Source organism: Phalaenopsis equestris, unplaced genomic scaffold (genome assembly GCF_001263595.1).
Source record: "Phalaenopsis equestris unplaced genomic scaffold, ASM126359v1 Scaffold000004, whole genome shotgun sequence".
Classification (NCBI taxonomy): domain Eukaryota; kingdom Viridiplantae; phylum Streptophyta; class Magnoliopsida; order Asparagales; family Orchidaceae; genus Phalaenopsis; species Phalaenopsis equestris.
Genome location: NW_018164446.1, coordinates 166,856 through 189,645, shown reverse-complemented (window position 1 = coordinate 189,645; position 22,790 = coordinate 166,856). Strand labels below are relative to the sequence as shown.

Here is a 22,790-nt window from a genome sequence, read left to right as displayed (position 1 = left end):
ATATATATATATATATATATATATATATAGACACACACACACACACATTATAAAAGCCCAAGGGCAAACATATTAATACGGAAAAGATAAAGAAATGTTGCATGAGAGAGCCTAAAAGAAGTCTAACTCATACAAAACAACACACACAAAACTCAAATAAAACAAAGATACATAAAGAAAAAAAACCAAAATCCACAAAAAGACAAAAAAATGCTAGGGATGTCCCACTTTAGTCCTCCTACCTCTAGTTTGTGGAAGTGAGCTGACTAACAAATTAGTAAGATGAGTACCATTGCCCGTAGTAACCAAAGAATCATCCATCAAATTCTTGAGCTCAAGTAGATTTTCATTTTTCTTCTTCCTCCTGGATGTGTAGACCTGTCATTCCTCATCCGATGATTGACTCATTTGATCAGTAGATTCCAAAGGTGGTCGGACAGTTGTAGATCGTTGCACATAATAATCCCCATGAGCCTGAGTAATACTACCATCTTTCTGGACTTGATGAGATAGTAGTGAAACATTAGAAGTATTTTCACCTGTATTATCGGTGATAGGGTTTAAGGCAGGCGGAGTCTGGAGAATCTCTCTTTCCCCCACGATAGGAGGTTCCAAAGATGAGGAAGCTACAAGTGGGGACTGAATGGTTGACATATTGTCTACGGGGAAAGTGACGTCTTCCGAGGTATCCTTCTGATGATCAATAGTGTCAAAAACTTGGAGCAGATCCGGAGGAGATGGAATCACAGCCTCTAGCGGAACAGTTTGCTTTTTTGGTCTGAGGTGGGGGTGTAGACGATATTATTGAGAACTGGAGTGTCCGAACATACAACAGTTTGAACAATACGGAGGAAAATACTCAATCTCTACCTTCTGCCAATATCCTTGGTGTTGTGTGCCCAACCAGATTTTCTTAGAAGCGGGTGTAATGATGTCTCTTCCAACAAGTAATCTGGATTCATATGGACAGAAAAGATTAAAAAGAATGTCCGTCTTGAGTGGCTTCCATAAGCTAAGGCAATAGAGTACAATGCTTTTTGAGAAAAATATTGAAATTTCAGACCAAAAAGACGAATCCAAACCAATGGTTGGTGATTCCGTCTGTGGGTCAAAATTCGCAGACCATTTCAGAATCTTCATTGCTCTGTTATCAATCCATATTATCCTTTTAGCAAATAAGCACATGTAATCATCTTCATTACTAATTTGAATAAGAATGTGCCTCCCATCTAATAGTCTAATTTTCTACTCTCCAACAAGATGCATAAGTTCAAATTCTTTGTGAATGAGCTCCATTTTGGGATGACCATATAGAAATTTCCCAACCAAATTCAGACGACAGGAGGAAGCAAGTTAAATACCTTCAGCTTCTGTAAAAAAATATGGCAGACTTCTCATTCTTCCTAACAGGTTTCTTGATGTCCTCCGTCCACTTAAACGAAGGAGGGAAAGATGGCGATTTAGGTGTCTATATATATATATAAATATATATAGTTCCTTCATGTAACAATCTGAGTGCTATATTCTGATGGCGTCATCTTCTCTCGCTATCGGCGAACCCTAACAATTATTACGGCGTTTCGCATCAGATCTTAGCTGCGTCTTCTCCTCGCTATGTCTCCCGTTATCGGCTCTGTTAGAGTTTTGACTCATGGCGAACCCTAGAAATTATTACAGCGTTTCGCATCAAATCTTAGCTGCGTCTTCTCCTCGCTATGTCTCCCGTTATCGGCTCTGTTAGGGTTTTGACTCATGGCGAACCCTAGAAATTATTACAGTGTTTCGCATCAGATTTTAGCTGCGTCTTCTCCTCGCTGTCTTCCGCTATCGGCTCTGTTGCAGTTTCGACTCATTGCGAACCCTAGAAATTATTACAATTTTTTGCATCAGATCTTAGTTGTGTCTTCTCCGTCGTCGTGTCTTCTCCGTCGTCATCGACTCGCGTCGTCTGCTTCGAAGTTGACTGCGGCTCACAATCTTTCTGCGTCTCGCGAACGTGCGTCATTTGCTTCGTACATTCGCATCTGTGTCTGCGTCGAATGTGCGGCTTTCTTCAGCGCTTCTCTGTCGTCTGCTTCGCACGTTCGCATCCTCCTGTTTCGACTTCAACAACTGCATATCGGGACTTCGCAGTAATCTGTCGCAGATTCTGTTGCAGCTCGTTTTCTGTTTTAACATTGCGCTTTGCCCGACAGATTCTCCAGCTTCGTTTCGTCTGTGTGTCGGGGACCTCGCAGCAGGTGAATGCCGACAAATCTCCCTGTTCTGATGACGCTCAATTCTTCTTTGATTGAATCGGACAAAGCCTTCTTTGCCCACATTGTGAGTAACTCTCAGGTGAAGTCAACACTTATTTTCCCCTCAAGCTATAAGGATTGTCGCGATAATACAAATGATTGCCCTTTTATTAAGAAGAGAAGTAGGAAAGGTGGGAAATCAACAATCATTTTCTTTGACTTAGAAATTTCAACTATGACGGAAAATTCAATTCAGTGAGGGCACTCACCTATGTAAGTTATCAAAAAGAGTGTTGATAATCTTAAACTAGTATGCAAGTGGAAAGTGAGACTCATGGATGGGGGACGTGTTTATTCAACTAATCCTGGTTGAAGACTACACCCAGATTTTCTCTAAGAAATATCTTAATATCATAGGCAAATCAAAGAAATTACTCAAGTGGTCCCTTGATTTCGACCCAAATCAAGAACCTTCCACTGTACCAGTATGGTTTAGTCTACGTGGTCTCAGGCTGCACTTTTTTCATCATCAAGTTCTCTACTCTATTGGGGTCATCCTTGGGGACCCTATGAAGATAGATCTACTCACTTTCAATCTAAACCTAACCAGACCCTCGGTGGCCAAAATACTTGTGGAAATAGATATTTACTTTACCTGATGTTACTGAAGTTTGGCTGGGCACAACTCATAATGGATATTGACAACCAATCGTCATAGAACACAGACCTCCATATTGTACCAACTATAAGATGTTTGGGCATACCCTTGATAAATGCCACAAGCTACATCCTAATTTGAAATCTAAGGTTTAAGTGAATAAGCTAACCCCACTGCTCTGGACATTTTAGTTCCACCTGGGGAGGATACTATCAGACAGGAGGTGTCTGTTGCCCCTGTGGACCCCCCTCCCCCCTGACACTGTTACTGTTACTGCGGCACCTTCAAACCCCATAGAAAAAAATACTAAAGGATTATTATCTACAAAGGATAGCGTTCGGATTGATAATCAGAAGAACCTCACAGCTCTCCATCTTCAGGAAGTATCCAGTGTAGATGCAACTCATACTTTACATATACTAGAACCTATTACAGGTATCACGGTTGGTATTCCTTCTGCTACAGCTCTACTACCTCATCAGACTGATTCTTCGAAAGAGGAACGACAAGTTTACATTTTCAGGACGAAGAAGAAGAATAAAGATCTACTTGAGCTCAGGAATCTTATGGATGATACTTTGGTTACTTCAGGTAATGATACGCACCATACCAATTTGTTAGCTGGATACCTTACACGAACTAGAGGCAGGGGCAGGACTAAATTGGGATGACCCTCACTTTTTCCGCGCCCTGGTGGTTTTGGGTTTTTTTTATTTTTATATGTACCTTTTTTGATTTTTTTGTGTTGTGTACCGTGTGAGTTGGGTGCCTATTTTTTTGGCTCACTCATACAACATATCTGTATATGTTTTCTTTAATATATTAGCCCTTGGGCTTTTTAAAAAAATATATATATTGTTCCTTTTTCATATTGTTTATTTATTCATCTATTATTATTCAGTTATTTATTATATGTTATTATTTTGTTATTTATTCATCTATCATCATTTAGTTATTTATTATCTGTTATTATTTCATTGTTATTTTCCTTTTTATTATAGAAATGTGTACGTGCAAAATCCATTTCTCTATCTCTCATGTTATTGTTCATGATGCTTGTTCCACGATCTCAAAGTCCTGTCAATATAGGAGGGTCTATCTAAACTTCTAACACTCCAGATGCTTTTGGATGATATATTTATACCATAATCTAACATTTATAGTGATTTGTTCTAACTTTTGTGATAAATTATTGATCATCTATTTTTAAGCAATGTGATAATTTCTACCAAAATCAAGCCAATAGTAGTTAAAGAATCCAGTGCAAGGCAGTCAATGAAAAGCAGTCAGGTGCTCAGGTTCAAAGATTTAACTGAACCTGGATTCAGCTTATTAGAGCAATTAAGCTTTGGAAATCAAATTGAGCAAGAATTGCCATGGAAATCAAAAAGAGCAATTAAGCTTTGCCATTAATTATATACTATGTGGTGCAAATAATGAGATTCATATCGTGAGATATATTATCAAAGACTACATTGTAAATTCCAGATAGAAATTACAAGCTAATAAATTATACCGGGAAACTATTCTCTGTGCTGGATTTATTTTATGATAGGCTACAAAAAACCAATCAGCAGGAGACAGAAGAAAGAAAGAGAACACGAGACATAAATAAACAGCACGTGCTAAGTGATTACCATATACAATGCTTGCATGTTTCACTAATAGCATGGTTTGAGAATGCTAACAAGCAAAAGAACAAAGCAGACAATAAAAAAAAATCAATTCCAATGTTTACATGCAACCACGATAACTATGAGAATAACATCAAATAGAAATCAAAATAAAATAAAATGATATGTTAGACCAGATGTTCCTGAAAACTTCGAAAAGGACCGAGGAAAGTCACAAGAACAGTGTGTTATAAAGCAATTTTCAAGTCAGTATCTCCTAAATATTTTAAGAACTGATATTTTCTCATTCAAACATGCAAGAAAACGTGACATAAGACAACGCTTGACTACATAAAATACAAATAAGAGTTACCTAAAAAAAGTGCAGAAGGTTTTCCAGGCCTTGACTTGAATTCTGGATGGAACTGGACGCCGACATAGAAAGGATGGGAAGGAAGCTCCAGTATCTGAAATTTTTTTTATCTGAGTTATTATAACAGAAACAGCCTGAGAAACTTCAAAATTTAAATGTAAATTCGGGGGGTGCTGGAAGACCTCCATTCGTCTCCACTTTTGTCCTTGCCAACAAAAGCAAGGCCAGACCTTTCAAGTTGCATAACCATGTCAGGATTGACCTGCAATTTAAAATCAATTAATTGCTTGATCAAAGCAGGTTGCCGTACAAAAGTTCCAATAAAGCTCTTATGGGCATTTTGAGATTACAATGCTCTGCTCATGATTTTTTGAATCCAATATACTAGGGAGAACCATATAGGAGGCTGGATCCATGTAGCAGGCATCAGTTAGGCACAAAATGTTTCCATGCCTTCCTCAGCTGCTAAATAGTTCTTTTACCTTATAAAGAGAGGCATGAATCAGCAATAACAAGGGTGGTTTACCAACTTTAACACCAATAGATCTTGCTCTTCTTAAAGCAAAAACCTCAAATTATGCAACAACTAAAAGCACATCGAGAATTAACATAAGTAATAGCACTAGATATCATAAGACAAATTCAATAGATTGCCTCAAACACATTGCCCATCACCATGATATCCCAACAAAAACAGACTGAAAAAAGTATAGGAACTTCAACACACTCTCACACACACACACCAAAAAAAAAAGAAAATAATAATAATAATAATGAAACAAACCTCATATCTATGCCTGTGCCTTTCATCAACAAAATTTACATTCCCATATCTGTTAATTAAAAAAAATGTTGTAGAATATATAGAAATAAAGGACAAGCAAATTTATTGATAATGCACAAGTCGAACGGATTCAAGGCTCTCACAGTTTGGCAGATTTGCAGTCTTTAACCTGGAAGAAAGTCCTCCTAGACCCAAGCCTCATCGTGACACCCACTTGTATTGTTGAAACCTGCACTAGACCAAACACAATTGAAAGGGGGAAAAAATATTAATTAATACGAAGAACAATAATCAAACTACTTATACCTCTGGCATAAATATAACACACGGGTTCTTTGTGTTAGGATCAAACTCTGTACTATTAGCATCTCTCAAATTCATGACAGAGCGAGAAAACTCAATCACAGCAATCTGCATACCAAGGCAGATGCCTAGGAATGGAATATTGTTTTCCCGAGCATACTTCGCAGCAATAATTTTTCCTTCCACACCTCTATCCCCAAAACCTCCAGGAACTAGTATACCGTCTGCACACTAAGTTGGAAATCTATTCAGATTAAGAAATTCTAAAGTATGATAATATGCAGCCAAGAGGAAAAGTAAAATCAGGCTTAAGGTAATTGAGACAAAATATTTGAAATTTGTCACTAACCTTGAGAAGGTTCCATGCTTTTTCATGAACTTCAGGAGCCTGAACAAAAACAATAGCAACTATTTAGCATAAGTATTTAAAAAGTGACACCAAATGGATAAAAAAGATCAATTAGCAAACCTTTTCTGCAGTTGTTTCTTCCAGGTCAGAGGCAGGCACCCAATCTACTATAAGTTTCCTATGACAGGCAACAGAAGCATGCAACAGAGCCTACAGATATGTTCACGAGAGTCAAATTAAAAATTAAACGTGCTTCGATTGCTTAAAAAGAATACATGAGACCAATATGAACCACAAAGTTACACGTACGCTGGATCATACGCAATTAGTCAGTAAAACATACATAGTACCTATTGCCACAATAGAAACAAAATGAAGTTATATGCAGGGACAAACCCACGCTTTACTTAGGGTGGGCAGCAATTGGCCATCCTGATTTTCAGACTTTAATTAAGAGGGGTGGGCAATTTAGTCATATTCTCCCACTGCACCAGACCGCACCTCGCAGATTTCTCTCATAGCTCTTTGGCCGCAGCCGCTTCCCTGCAGCCTTTAGCCGCACCTCACAAACTTTGCTTGCAGTGCTTCGCTAGATTTAGCCGCACCTCACAAACTTTGCTTGCAGTGCTTTGCTAGCAGTGCTTTGCTAGAAGCTGCTTTTCCAATAGCCTCACAGATTTTTCCCGCAGCGCTTCACCCATAGACGTTTCGCCCTTTAGTGCTTCATCCACAGCTGCTTCACCCACAGCAGCTTTCACAGCCGAAGGTAGATAGTTTTTTTTTTTAAATTCAATTCAATTTTAATTATTGTAGCTAACTTTACTCCATAGTCAAAATTAGGAAATTATTTTTTGTTTTATTTCTTGTACATTATACCTGCATTGTAGCTTATAAATGGAATGACAGATCATATATTGCTTTGAGATTATTACTGTTTTTACTTATGTTTTTGCTGTTTTTGTTTATTTCCTTTTTTGCATCAGCTTAATTTTAATTCTCATCCATATTAAGGAAATTCACAGTTCTAAAGATTATGTTATTTAGAGATTTCACCGGAATGTGTGGGGGATGGTTTCATCAAGTGTCACTAAGACAGATGCAGGAACTAACCCTTTTTTTTTTAGAGGCCAAATTTATTAAAGTAATAAATTAATTAAGAAAAAAGAATAACATATGATTCAAAAAAATTAAAACCTTGCATTTCATTGTCATTAATGAATTGAACAATGACCAATAATTATATACTTTTCAATCTATTTTGCATTGTTCGATAATATTGTATAATAGGTTCATTGGGAAACAAATCAATTTTTTTTCTCAATGTACGATATAAGACATTCATTGAGTATATAATTGAGTCATTAATCCCCTCATTCAACTACGCAATCGATTTTTGATAATTTTCAATGTAGAAAATATTCTCTCAACTGTAACAATAGCAACTTGTAAAGTTAGTAAAATAAACACACTCTTTAATTTTAACAAACTATTTAGTAAGATCAACAATGTCATTTAAGATGAAAAATCATTACTTGTGTGCATGTCAATGATATAAGTTGATAGCTGATAATCGAGTCACAAACTCTACTTCAAAAAATTATTATAATATAACTCTATAAAACAAATTAGTTTTTCATAACTAAAGGAAAAAAAAATGAATCACTTGGATTTTTATACGCTAAGCAAAAAAGTAAATCAGTATTTCAGAGAAATGGTTACTCAACTCTTGAAATTGTATGACAATGACAATATAGAACAACTCAGCATAATAATAAAACAAATTTATGATTTTTTCACCTCTTCCTACTAATCGTCGATGAACCTTAAAGTATATATCTGAAACATAAATTTTAAAAAAATTGCAAAAGCAATACACTTTTAATCTCAATTCACTCTCCTTCATCATTTACAATCAACGATTTGATACTTGCACCAATTTCATTACATTCAAAATGCCTTGATCTTTTTTTTTTGTAAAGACTATGATAATTCATTTATAATTAAAATATCAATTTCAAGCATTTTAAATCACTTCAACTGATTGTTGATCATGCATCTCTTCATCTTTTATAATCTCGAGCACTTTAAATACGAATACATACATTTTCATAAAGACTAATTAAAGTATAAAAATGTGAGCTCTTGCGGGTGTCACCGGCTAGTTGCAAAATAGTTGTCATAAGTTAAAGTGTCAACAACTATATCATAACAAAGTTCTTTTGAACATTTGTTGAAATAAATTATAATTTTGTGGTAACATTTTTAAATGTAACTTAATTGACTTCTTCATTATGACTCGCCAGAAAAAAAAGTAGCTTCAAATAAATTTTTTTAATTAGTTGATTTAGATCATTCATTATGACCATGAAATGATAATCATTATTGTAGAAGAAATCAAACAAAATCAATAACTATAATTAACATGATCAAAAAATCTTTTTTATTTCTTTATTTCTTAAGCACACAATAGAAATGCTCCGCATTTTTTATTTTATTTAATTATCATATTTTTAACTTGTTTTATTATGCGCACTATTATATTTACCAAAATGAGTTAATTTTTTTTTCTTTTCTCCTTCAATATTTGAGATCTACACCAATAAGTAAATCCCCATCTCCTTAACTTTTAACTTCTTATTCTTGAGACTTAAGTAGATAATAATAAAGGTAATATGCTCTAATTTTTTTTTGCACACTATAAGCTAGCAAATTTGGATGCTCCACAAATCATTTTAAAGTAAATTTTCGTGAAAAGATACCAATAATTGCTTGAGAGAATTACAAGTTTTTGACTAATATGATCATTTGAGCTAATAAACTCTTCGTACTCTACCTTTATCATTAAGTCATAGCTTTCGATAAAAAAGAAAGCACAAAGATAATCAAAAGATTACCAATATGAATTTCCACCTCTTTTTCTTTTCAAATAACTATTTATCTATTAAATTTTTAAGAGAATTTTTTGTTAATATCAATATAAATAATTAAAATTGTTGTTGTTGTTGTATCAATATAAATAATTAATTTTTTTTAAAGAAACATTATGCTAAGCAAATAGAAGCAACAAATAATAAATATAGGCAGATAATATCAGTAATTTTTTTTAAATAAAGGTACAATTGTTTTTTTTAAATTTAAAAGTGAGTAAATGGACACATCTGTATGCAACTAAAAAAATAGAGATTTTGATTACAAAACTAATAGTGATGACCAATGTTTTAAAAGACGTGGGCATTGGGCAAGGTGTTTTAACCATTACGGGGCAAGGTGTAAACCCCATGGCGTTGAGCGTAAACCCAACAATAATAAAAAAATATTAAGAAACAAAAAAATATACTATTTGTGCTTAATAAAAAAATTATTATAAGACATTAAAAGAACTTATATTCATTCAATCTCAAGAGAATGACGCGGAAGGAGTTTCTCTTCAATTGGAAGCCGGTCCTCCTCCTTTGTGTCTTCACCTTCTTTAGAGTCTATTGTGCATATCCAATTTTTCAAGAATGCTCTTCTAAGTGAAATAGATCACCCCCTGGTTATGCAGCAGATTTAGCATGCACAAATATGTGACACTTGCAACATTTATTGGTTGAGACAAATTTAGAGATGCAGATTGGTTTCACATGTTCTTCACTTTAAATCAGTTTTTCCTTTGACAGTGTCATCTTCGGTGATCTCCTGGATGTACTCTAACTATAAGATCTTGAGTTTGAACCTTGGATGTAAGATGGAGTGGACTCTCCCCTTCTGAAACTAGAGTCAGAAGTTTTTGTTTGTAGTAAGCAGATAGAAACTGGTGTTATATCTCCCGCTTCATCATATAGGCAAATTGGTTTCACATGTGACAAATTTAGAGATGCAGGTTGGTTTCACATGTTCTCCACTTTAAATCAATTTTTCCTTTGACGGGATCATCTTGGGTGATCTCCTGGATGTACTCTGACTGTAAGATCTTGAGATTGAACCGTCTGTAAGATGCAGTGGTCGCTCGGTGATGTGGTCTCTTCCATTATGAAGCTAGAATCGGAAGTTTTTGTTTGTAGTAAGCTGGTAGAAACTGGTGTTGTATCTCCCGCTTCATCTTCAGATTCTCCCGTCCTCCATATGTGACCTCCTCTTTTCAACAACTTCTTATATAAGATTTTCAAGTATTGTGACCATTCTTCTTTATCACAGAAATCTTTCCTAAGGGGTTGAAGTTCTCGCCTCTTTCTTCTCTTCGGCTTTCCCTATAACCAACGAGGGTAAGTCCTTTCTGGGTATCATCCTCAACATCTGCCAATCTCCGCTAGAATCGACACATCTCTTATTGTATCGCTTCTCCGGTAGACTTGAGCATATATCCCCTCGGTGGGATGACTAGGGTTTAGGATTGAAAGGTGAAAGAGGAAGCATTAAACTAATTGAAGGTGTTGAAAAATTAATTTGAAGTAGTTGATTTTGAAAATCAACAAAGAAAAATTAAGGTTAGGTCAAAATATGACAATGATTTGATGGTTAGTAACAAACAACAACAACAACAAAGCCTTAATCCCACTACATCAATCCATTTTCTTCATTGCGTCCTATTTAGTGTCATATTTTTAATTAGTTCTAATAAATTAAGATCACTTTTTATACAATAAGCCCAAGTCTTCTTAAGTCTACCTCCGTCTATCTTAACACAAGTCGAATCTAAAACATCTACTCTCTTAATCGAATCATAAGATGGTCGACGCTTAATGTGACCAAACCATTTAAGACGACTTTCTCTAATTTTGTCCGTCATAGGAGCTACACCAACCCTATCACGGATATATTTATTTCGCATTTTGATGGTTAGTAACAAAGAAATTTTTTTTAAAGTTTACGGCAGTTGCTAGGAAACTCTTGGATATGACGGGTCAGGCTAACTCTGGTATCATATGACACCGGAGTTAACTTAAATCACGACCAAACGACAAATATTTATTATTGAATTCAAGTGGTTACAACGACGACAAAACAATACAAACATACAATGACGACTCTGTAAAAATAAAGAAGAAACAACACAAAACACATAAGCATCCCTCTATAGAGGAGTGCGGCATATTCGTGTCAAGACACTATTGGAGACAAGAGCCTCCATAGGATTGCTGTCGCTTTACCACCACCTCATGGTCATGGTGAGGTGAGGGAGAGATCTACTCCCATCACCTGAGTCCGTACCATGTTTGAGAAATTAGCCGACAAGGAAGGATGTTTTGTTGCTAAGTTGCTTAAGCGGATGGGTTGCGCAGTATCACCAAAGAAGAAGAATGAGATTTTGAGGAAAGACAAACCTGCTCGTCAGTTACAGAGGTTAGTAGAAGTATCACCAGCTTGTATTCTGCCAGATTCCTTCTGGGGAACCATGTCGATACTGTTGCCACTGTTATAAATGCTACTACCATTGTCTCGAGGCCTACAAGAGGTAGACCGGTCAAGTCTCGTCTGGGCCCAAGAGTATCGTCTGCCGTCGTGTATGAGGAATTCTCGAAGAAGGATAATGGGAAGAGACCGTTTACGGTTGTACTTGGTTCGCACCATAGGGAGCGCACTTCTTTTTGGCATACCAATGTCCTCGCCGAGACACTTCGTCTCAAGGCATCATCATCAAAGAGAAAAGTGTGGATACCTAAGGTTGCGGCACTAGTACGACCTGAGAAGCCCATGGGGCAATTCCACAAGATTGATCATAAGTCTGATGCTCCAACAGTCGTTACTGTCATTGCTTCAAAGTCCATTGCAGAAAGAAAATATGGTCAAGAAAAGCCTACCGAGCTGATTAAAGAGAAAGTAGTTGATGATAAAGTAAGGAAGCTCAGAGCCGAGATTTTAGAATTAGGAAAAGAACGAGGACTAGATGTTGACGACGAGGATTACGATTTGTCAGATTATTTCGATGATGAATTCATAGAAATCAAATCAATGTCATCGAAAACGAAGATGCAGACAACACAGGCTATGACAGTTTGCTATCAATGTCATTATTTTGCCATAATTTCTTTGTTACAGCTTAAGGGGTCGGAGTCCCTCCAAGGGTCTGGCCAATATCTGTACGACACCTTGCTATCATTCATCTTTCGTAATGTAACATAAACTCTTCTTCATGGAACTCTTGGGATGCAATGTTCCGCCAGATCTGCTCAATTTCCTTTCAAAATTAGGATTGATCCTACTGCAGAGGAATCTCCACAAGTCATCGAAATTCCCCAGGGCTGACAATTTATATTTCTTCTCCGAATAAAATATTACTCTTGCTCATAAATGACACGGTACAAAACGATCTTAGAAAATCATGATGATCGATGTGCGGCGGGCATAAATGACACGGTACAAAACGATCTTAGAAAATCGTGATGATCGATGTGCGGCGGGATACAATCTTCCTCTTCGTAAATGCAATGTTGATGATACAACTGCTTAGGATGCAATATACTGTCAGAACATGCTATGTCATCATTCTCTTAATCATTTTATTTCTTATAGAAAACACGAGATCTACTTCATCAGGTCTCAGGATTTTTGGGGGGTTTTCGTCTTTTACGAAATTATAGCAACAACCACACTGGATGCAGATTCTACTTTTGCGGCTCTGAATATGTCTTCCTCTTTAGCAATCCGGCTCGATCTATGTCCCTTAAGTCAAACACGCAATCCAACATTTTCCTTTCATTGCTTTCAGAAAATACTTTGTTATGCAACTCAAGTCTCTCTAGGATACTAACAAACTTTCCCTGGATCTCAACACAGTGCTCAAACTCTTGCTTTCGGACTATGCATATCTTCTGCTCAAATCTGGGGATGACCTATAATTGTCGGGGCTGCACCTTTGGCTCGTCTCTAAAACTAATTCGTGGTGGTCTTCGTGGCTCGACGAACTCAGTATGTACGACTCTACATATGGGTGCTTCTAGCTTTTGAACATCACCGAGACTGTTGTATACTCTTCAAAAGTTCCATAACACTCCAAGTAAACATTACATTTTGGCCACTCTGTGAATGTTCCTGCCGACGATGTTTACCTAGGTATATTTGCATTACATATCAGACATCTTGCGCAAAGCTCGTCAAATGGACTCCGTAATGACGCAGGCTCTATGAGGATCTCAGGCTCGTCCTCTGCAACTGGGGCACTGGCGGAAGGTTCTTCCAAAGTCTGATCGTGAGTTTCCTCCTCAGAAATTAGAGTGAGCTTCGTAGTTGTTTTTATAGCACGCCTTCTCTCTAGTCAATCTAAAGCCCTGTGTTTATGGCGATTGACATTCCTGTGCTTTGTCCGTCTCAATAGTGCATCTGGGACTCTCTCTTTGAGGTAGCATTGACTAAGTCCACTGTCAGCGTCATGACCATAAACTGTATGTGACTGACCCTCTCCCCCGTGTCCTATGTATCTGGAGCTCTCTCTGACTTCTTCCTCTTTAACGACGATTCCTCTTTTATGCTGATTCTCATTACTGACTTTAACCCTTCCACCTCTCTATGATTGATTATATTCATCAGGGGGCCTTCGTAATCCACATTGACTTGTCCATAATTAAGGTCAAAGTTCACAACACCACCTCGTGACACCCTCTCTTCGTTTAATGTGAGATTCAAGCTGTCTTTAAAAGCAAAAATCAACCTCCGACCTGACATTTCCCTGTGAGAGAAGATAGGAAAAACATCAACGTGTTGAAATTCCAAACGAACAAGAACAATTGCAGCTTATCATTAAGTGGATTTAAGTTATGTTCATTTTATTTATCTAGTTATAATCTGCAAAATTTGAGATTCGTATGAGTAATTCTGATGTGTAAATTTTATTTCATCAAATTTTATTACAAAATTGTTGAGACCCATTCACAGACACTGGCCATATAGCTATTCTCGGAACAAGTATTGTTCTCAGAATTCATCTTGCGAAACGTCAAGTTGTGTAGTACTTCATTAAATATCGTCCATTGATCAATAACATGAGTCTTTCGCCCTGAGAATCCACTAACTGGTAAAACCCCTAGCACGAACGGTTCCTCCTAATTCGGCTCAAACTTTCCACCTATTTTGCGATGTGCAAGAATAGGTCTTCTTAGAATAAGGATGAGGTCACCAACTTTGAACGTACTTGGACGGACCAACTTGTCGTGGGCTAGAATCATTTTTGCTTGGTAGAGTTCCAAGTTCTACTGCACTATTAACCGTTTTTGCCGCAAGTAAGAGCTTGGTGTTGTTTTCTGCTGTAATATGGTTGGCCACGATGACTCTGAGAGAATGCAACCGAACCTATAATGGAAGTATTGCCTCGAACCCGTACATGAGCGCATGTGTTGTAGACTGCGTTGGAGTCCTGACCATTGTCTTATATGCCCACAAAGCCTCTAACAACTTTTCATGCCATCCTCTTTTGTTATCGTCCAATATTTTCTTTAAAATTTGCACAAGGGTTTTGTTGAAAGCTTATGCTAGGCCATTCTGAGATAGTAAATCGTAGAGTACCTCTAATCTACCCCGTGTCGTCTGACGAAGTTGTTGATCTTCATGCTCCTGAAGGCTGAACCATTATCTGAAATAATCCTGCACTGCACACCAAAACGGTAGACGATATGATTTCTGAAGAACTGAAGAACGTGTTGCGTTGTAACTCCTAGTAACAGCACTGCCTCTGCCCACTTATATAAGTCATAGCTTCCAAAATAAATCTGTGCCCTTTCGAAGATGGAGGGTCTATAAGTCCTACAATATCCGTATCCCAACACTCGAATGGCCATGACGCGACCTTCAGGTGGAGTACATTCAAAAATAAATCTGTGCCCTTTCGAAGATGGAGGGTCTATAGGTCCTACAATATCCGTATCCCAACACTCGAATGACCATGACGCGACCTTCAGGTGGAGTACATTCAAAAGTTGGTGTAAGACAACTCCATCTACTTGACATTGATGACATAGCTTAGCAGTTTCCATACAATTTGTCATCATTGTCGGCTAATAATATCATAATCTTGATTTTCAACTTCATCTTTGGTTTTGACTGATGAGCACCACACAACCCGACATGCACTTCTTTGACAATATTATGCGCTTCTGTTCCGCTCAGACATCTCAGCCACACCTGATCGAAGGACCTTCTATAGAGGACATTCTCTATCAAGGCATATGAAAGAGCTCTTCTCGTTATCTAATATGTCAATAACTTATCATATGGTAGCTTCCCTATTTGCAAATTTTCTATTAATGGTTTGCGCAAATCTTTGGTATCCTCAGTTACTGTCGTTGCCATCTCTTTCCTTCCAAATTTGTGCAAGTTATCCATGTTGATTTGTGACAGAACCTGGCGTCCTAGCAATGTGATGTTGATGGAGATGTCTCATCTAGTGGGCACGCCAACTCCTTAGCAACCTTGGCTAAAGCGTTCGCATGGTCATTGTCTCCTCGAGAAATTCTGTATAGTGTTACACTGGGAATCTACTCTAATAACTTCGTCTCTTGTCGATACTTCGCAAGTCTCGGCTTCAGAATCTTGTACTGCTCGGGTGCTTGTTGAATCACGAGTTATGAGTCATCGTAGATGGCAACGTCTGTTATGTCCATTGATATCGCCAATTCTAATATGGTGATCAAAGCTTCATATTATTCTTCATTTTTCGTGCACGGCTCTGTTAGGTGGTACAAGAATCTCAACATTGTCTGATTCGTTATGACAAAAATTAGACCAATCCGCGGTTTGTCCGGTATAACTGTTTGTGATCATTTGTCTTTTCTGACTGAAGAAGCTCCATCGAAGTACATCTCTTATCGTCGAGCACCGGACGATTCCACTTGCATTACCTGTTCATTGGGTAAGTCGTCATTTGATAGATCGAAGGGGTAGTGGGTGCGCTGCAAGGAAGTTTGCCAAAATCTACCCTTTGATAGATCGAAGGGGCATGAAGGTTATATCAAATTACAATAAGATTTTTGACCACCTTGCTAACCTCCCGAAAAGCGTATGACAGGTCATCAAATATTGCAATGGATTAACTTTCGAAATCAAGTTGACCTTATGAGACAGCATATAGTGCCTAAACTTCTGGGCGGCAAAAATCAAAGCTAGACAATGCTTCTTAATGAAAGGATATTTTACCTCCGCCGACATTAGACGTCGACTCAAGTAGTACAGTGTGTTTTCCTTACCCGCATCATTGACCTGAGCTAACAGGGCTCTGAGAGAGCCGTTTAAAGCCGCGGTATAAAGTATAAAAGGTCTTTCTGAAATAGGGGTTGTCAAAATAGGAGGTGTCATTAAGTATTGTTTAATTTTTTTGAAAGCCCGTTGGCATGGCTCTCCCCGATAGATTTGACATTCTTTTGGAGTACAGTGAAAAAGGGCTGAACTTTCCTAACAGATTATATATAATACGTTTTAGGTATGTCAATTTGCCATGAAAATATCGTAGTTATTTCAAAGCTCTGGGAGGTGGCATTTAATGATAGTTTTAATCTTTTCTGGTTCAATTTTGATTTTCCGATGACAGACTTATTCTAAAAATTTTCTGGAGGTAACACCAAAGGCGCACTTTAAGTTATTCATTTTAAGATTACATTACTGTAATCGTTCAAAGACAATCCTTAAATCATACAGGTGGTTTAATCGTTGTTTGTTTTTGATAACCAAGTCATCCACATAGTACCCCACCTGGTTGTGGATGAGGTCATAAAAAATCCTAGTCATAGTTCATTGGTAAGTTGTTCTGGCATTCTTCGTGAATGCCAACTTCATATATTGAGAACGATTGTAGGTCTCCCTTAATGCAGTGCTCTTGTCTTTCTTTGTAATACTTGATGCACTGGTGCAGCGACGACGAGACCATATTATGCTCGTGAATCCACGATCGAAGAAGCAAAGCGTTAAATAGAATTTCTACGTCGATATTATGGAAATTAGTTGTTGTTACTAGCTCACCAACGTTCATAAGTAGCGTAATCGATCCAAGTGCTCTTTCTCCTTTTTGATTAAACCCTCCTAACATCATTCTATCGACAGGAAGTTCTTGAGCATCGGTGTCCAAATATAGTAACGTCCGTAGTCTCATTAAGTTGAATGATGCCACAATCTACCAAAACTCTAAAAGGTAAAAATCTGTTGATAATATGGAAATTAGTGGTTTTTGCGTCGTTAAATCCATGGTCGACCAAGCAAAGTGTTGAATGAGGTTTTTGCGTCGATAATATCGAAATTAGTAATCGTTACTAGCTGACCAACCTTCATGAGTAGTGTAATCGATCCAAGCGCTTTCTCCTTTTTTATTAAACCCTCTTAACATCATTCTATTGGCGCTAAGTTCATGAGCATCGATGTCCAAATGTAGTAACGTCCGTAGTCTGATTAAGTTAAGCGACCCCATTGAATCTACCAAAACTCTTGAAAGTAAAAATCTATTGATGTTGAAGGAAACGTAGAGTGGTCGATTGTAGTCGGCATGACCAAGTAGTAAGTCTTCATCGGTGAAAGTTACCCCAGGTTGTTCTTTTAAAAAACAAACTTTATCCGAAGATATGCTAGCTAACTACGCTAAGCAAATTTCTGGCTCAAGTAAAGCCTTGATCAATGTTTCTCTCATCTTCTTTGGCAGGATCAGAGTGTCGTAAATGCTTAACTTGGCTGACAACTTCCTAAGATTATCTAGTACGTTACAATCCACTTTATTTGAGCTTCTGATTTCCTCCTAAGCATGTGTTTCTTCCATTGGCAGAGGCAGCTCTTCACAAGTATTTATTTGTTTACCTTTTTCCATTACAGTCATTCTCTGGGCAAACACTTTCTCACTTCTCAGATTCACTTCTGTGAACTCTTTTAAGTTCTACGTCGGAAAAATCCAAGTTGGTGGCGATCGGTGTTCCCTGACGTCATGTCAGATTCATAACCGGTATTCTCACATTTTCGTCGTTTTCGTTAGCGTATTCATTGAATTTTAGTATAATTTAAGGATCATTTTGAGAATCGAAGTCGAGGTTAGATTTGTTGTGGTCAGCAACGTTAGAGATAATCAAAACGTAGCCAAATCGCAACACCCTGCGCGCTATCAGTTCTTTGATCGTCCACGATCTCCTTCCGTTGTGGTGGCTCTTCTGACGTAATCTCAAGCATCAGCTTGGTAGGCTGCAGATCATTAGCTGATCCATTATCTACTTAGAAGATTTACTCCAAACTATGCTCCATCCACCCCTATCTGCATATGTATCTATTGGAATAATTGGCTAGGCAGAAATCATATTTATATAACCCTTTTTAGGTTTTTTTAAATATTCTTTCGGAATTGTTATATTTTTATTTTTGAAATTTCTCTTGAGTTAATCCTTGAAACTAAAATAACCCTCTATCGCAAGTCTAAGTAATCTGTAGTAAGAGCAGTAGTTGGGGTGATACTTCTTGTCAACCTCCTCTGGCTTCTTTGACTCATGTAATTTGAACTCGGATGTTTTCATCAAGTTCCGGAACATCTTCGCTACAGCTTCATCTTTGAAGGAGTACACTCTGTTCAACCGGTCTGCCATCGACAAACCCTGCCTTCCATCTATCCTGTACGGTCTCTACTGAAACGACTGCTGGCCAGGTTGACTGTACTGCTGACCATGCTTGTACTGAGACTGACCATGCTGTGATGACTGCTGGGACACCTGATGAGACCGCTCGACCTGAATCCTCATTGACTACTTGCCCTTGTCGATCGTTATCATTGTCCGGGACTTCTTCTCGAACGTTTTAGCTGATCTGGACTTTTCAGCCTTTTCCAAGAACTCCATGTGCTTAACCTCTTCTTGTAAACTACAGGCTTTGTTGAGTAACTTAAATGATTTAATCGTAAGTCCCTTAAGCATTAAGGCTATCGACAATGGATGCTCTTAAATAGAATCTCGATTGCATGTTGCTCTTGAAGTTGTGGTTCACACATAATGTTGAGGTTTCCACATCTCAAAATGTAGTCCACCAAGATCTTGTTAGGCTTCTGTCGCTCTACCACGAGGTCTCTTATGGTGACATGGTGCTGAGCTCCGACGAATCTCTTCACGAATAAGTTCTCCAATTTGGCAAAAGTCTTAACCGATCCATTGGGTAACTCTGCCTACCAATCAAATACGATCCATAAGAGACTACTCACGAACTGGAGGAAAATTAATGCTTCGTTACCCCCAGCGTTGCAAATTCGGTGGCACAAAACACTTGGGTATAATACGACATCGAAATCCTCCGAGTAGGATCTACCCTTTCAAACTGATGCACCTTCTTTAGATTGGGCTAAGGCCTCCCTTACTTGCTGCTCGACTAATTGCTTGATGTCATTTTCCGATATCAAACTCTGAATTGAATCCTTCTTTTGTGGCTCATCCCCGTTGGTAGAAGCGACTTCTTTCCTCTCATCTGTAATGTGCACGATCTCAGGTTGGTTCACTTTCGGAGACGTCATCTGCTCTGAGCTTCCTTACTTTTTCATCGACTGCTTTCTCTTTAATCAGCTTAAGATCGGTAGCCTTTTCTTGACCATCATTCCTTTCTACAATGGACTCTGAAGCAACGACAATAACGACAGTTGGAGCATTGGACTCATGATCCATCTCGTAGAACTGCCCCACGGGCTTCTCGGGGCATATTGGTGCGACAACCTTAGGTATCCACACTTTCTCTTTGATGTTGATGCCTTGAGACGAAGTGTCTCGGCGGGGACATCGGCATGCCGAAGAGAAGTGTGTTTCCTATGGTGCTGACCAGGTACATCGATAAATGATCTTTTCACATAATCCTTAATCAGAAATTCCTCATACACGACGACAGACGGTACTAACAGGCCCAAACGAGACTGGACTGCTCTACGTTCTGTAGGTCTCGGGACAACAGTAATAACATATATAACAGTGGCAACAGTATCGACACGATTCCCCAGACGGAACCTGGCAGGAATACGGGCGATGATACTTCCACTAACCTCTGTAAATGACAAGTAGGGCTAATTTTTTAAACACGGTACGGACTCAAGTACTCCAAGTTCCTCCGGCTAAGAAATCTCCTTAACGGAAGCTAACTTTGCATTCTAGGCTCTGACGGCCCTCAAAATCTTACGACTGTGGTTTCTCTTCTGAGATTTGGTCAGCGACGCAACTCTTGAACTAGAACCAATTTCAAACATTGATGATGGGGCGGCAAACACATCAATTGAGTCTTCTTCGAGCAGCCTCCTTCCATTTGGTGGACAGGACGACAAGCGCGATAATAGCAAGCCCAGTAGCGGTGGGTGTGACGGCTCTCCTTGGCACAAGAGCAGCACATCTGACAAGTGCTGGAATGGCAGACTTGGCGGGTGCTGGGGCAGCAACAACTTTCACCTTCTTGCAAGAAGGGAAATCCTGACAACAGTTCAAATCGAATCTAGTGAATGGCACGTGAACATCTGGGGCAGTAACCTTCAAGATGACGAATGGGGCATTGCCGAGTACTACTTCAAACTCCTCAAACTAGGACCCGAATTTAATCATGGGTCCCACGTTGCGGGCCTCTCGGCTGGTGGGCAAGTTGCAGCAGGAGGTCAAAGTTGGGGACAACATTGTAGTTGTTGCAAAAAAAGTTCCAAGGGTTAGCAACGGTCTATACCTCATAATTCTAGTGCAAGCACAAAAAATAAACGAAGATCATTCTGTAAACTGTGTATATATTTCTTATTTTTGAATTTCGGGGTATATTTTCCAAATTTAACATTTATTGGTGATCTAACGGATTTTGTTTAATTTTTTAAATTTTAAAAAAAAAGTTAAGGCGCAAATTCGATCTAACTTGCAAATAACAAATCAAACTCAAAAGACAAAAGTGAAAGTGAAATTCAGAACCCAGTGCGAGGCTGACTTCACAGCGCACCCCGCATAGGTGAACCTCTCTCACCAACACACCTATTGGGGTCCGACCTAACACAAGACCTTAAAGATTTCTGAACCCCTCTGTTTAAGAATGATCAAACAGACGGTCCTGAAATCGAAAAAGAGTTGATCGTGCCCACTAAAGAAAGAAATAAGCGAGGCATGCCAACGAAAGTATAGTAATCTAGACCATGAGGAACATGAACACATTACCGATGCCTGGGCCCAGACCGCGAAGTTAGCTTCCGTTAAGGAGATTCCTCAGCCGGAGGAACTTAGAGTACTTGAAACTTCACTTCTACTCCAAGGGAGCAGGTTTCACTCGTTATCAGACACTATTGGAGACAAGAAATTCTATAGGATTGTTGTCGCTTTACCACCATCTCATGGTCATGGTGAGGAGAGGGGGAGGCCTACCCCCATTACCCGAGTCCGTACCGGGTTTGAGAAATTAGCCCACAAGGACGTTCTATTGTTGAGTTGCTTAAGCAGTTGGGTTGCGCAGTATTACCAAAGATGAAGAATGAAATTTTGAGAAAAGACAGACCCGCACGTCAGTTACAGAGGTTAGTAGAAGTATCACCAACATTTATTCCTGCTAAATTCCATTTGGGGAACCGTGTTGATACTGTTGTTTTCCATTAGGGTTGTATTAGGAATGTAACCAGTCAAGTCATGTCAGGGCCAGAGAGTACCATCTGCCGTTGAGTATTAGGAATTCCCGAAGAAAGAAAATGGGGATAGATGTTTATCGTTGTACTTGGTCCGCACCTTAGGGACTGCACTTCTCTTCGGCATACTAATGTCCCCGCAGAGACACTTCGTCTTAAGACATCAATATCAAAGAGAAAAGTGAGGATACCTAAGGTTGTCGCACTAGTACGCCTTGAGAAGACCATTGGGTAATTCTACGAGATGAATCATGAGTTCGATGCTTTAGCTGTCGTTATTGTCATTGCTTCAAAGCCCGTTGCAGAAAGGAATGATGATCAAGAAAAACCTACCGATCTTAAGCTGATTAAAGAGAAAATAGTCGATGATAAACTAAAGAAGCTCAAAGCCAAGATTTCAAAATCGACAAAAGAACGAGGACTAGACGTTGGAAACGAGGATTACAATTTGCCAGATTATCTCAATGAGGAAATCATGTAAATCAATGTCGTCGAAATTAGAGCCGCGACATCTCCGCACAATACAACATATGTTGGCCGATGGCACATTCCCTCTTAGTCATCCTAGGGGGAAGGTGCAAGTGCTCGCCCTCCGAATGATAAGTGACATCCAAATTATTTGATTGTAACATATTTGGTAGTTCGTATTTCCTTCGTCCTTTTTTCCTACTATATTTTTGAATATGCCATTCAGATTCAAGAGCCAAGGAAGCCAAAGAGGCGTTGGAGAAGTAGGCATAGAAGTGGAAGGATGAGAGATATCAAATGGGGGAACAAACACCCCAATATGTTCATCAGAAGATAACTGAGGAGGCTGTGGCTCAGATTCCGGAACAGAAGAAATGATAGGTTCCACATTTTCAACATTCAGAACTGCACCCACTACTGCTGCGACAAGAGGGAGAGCATCGCTAATTGCCGCCAAACCTGCAGCAACT

The 22,790-nt window shown here is 38.6% G+C and overlaps 1 protein-coding gene across 2 annotated transcripts in view; it reads right to left on the bottom strand.

Moving 5' to 3' along the window:
* LOC110018164 (CTP synthase 1-like) overlaps window positions 1–22,790 on the bottom strand; it is a 54,713-nt gene that overhangs the window by 13,744 nt on the left and 18,179 nt on the right. For both annotated transcript variants that reach the window (XM_020715377.1, XM_020715378.1), the window contains exons 12-18: window positions 6,438–6,527; window positions 6,318–6,356; window positions 5,972–6,199; window positions 5,809–5,894; window positions 5,666–5,714; window positions 5,064–5,143; window positions 4,882–4,975 (exon numbers count right to left, since the gene is read on the bottom strand). In XM_020715377.1, coding sequence (XP_020571036.1) covers window positions 4,882–4,975; window positions 5,064–5,143; window positions 5,666–5,714; window positions 5,809–5,894; window positions 5,972–6,199; window positions 6,318–6,356; window positions 6,438–6,527 — 666 coding nt within the window. The remainder of the gene's footprint in view (window positions 1–4,881; window positions 4,976–5,063; window positions 5,144–5,665; window positions 5,715–5,808; window positions 5,895–5,971; window positions 6,200–6,317; window positions 6,357–6,437; window positions 6,528–22,790) is intronic.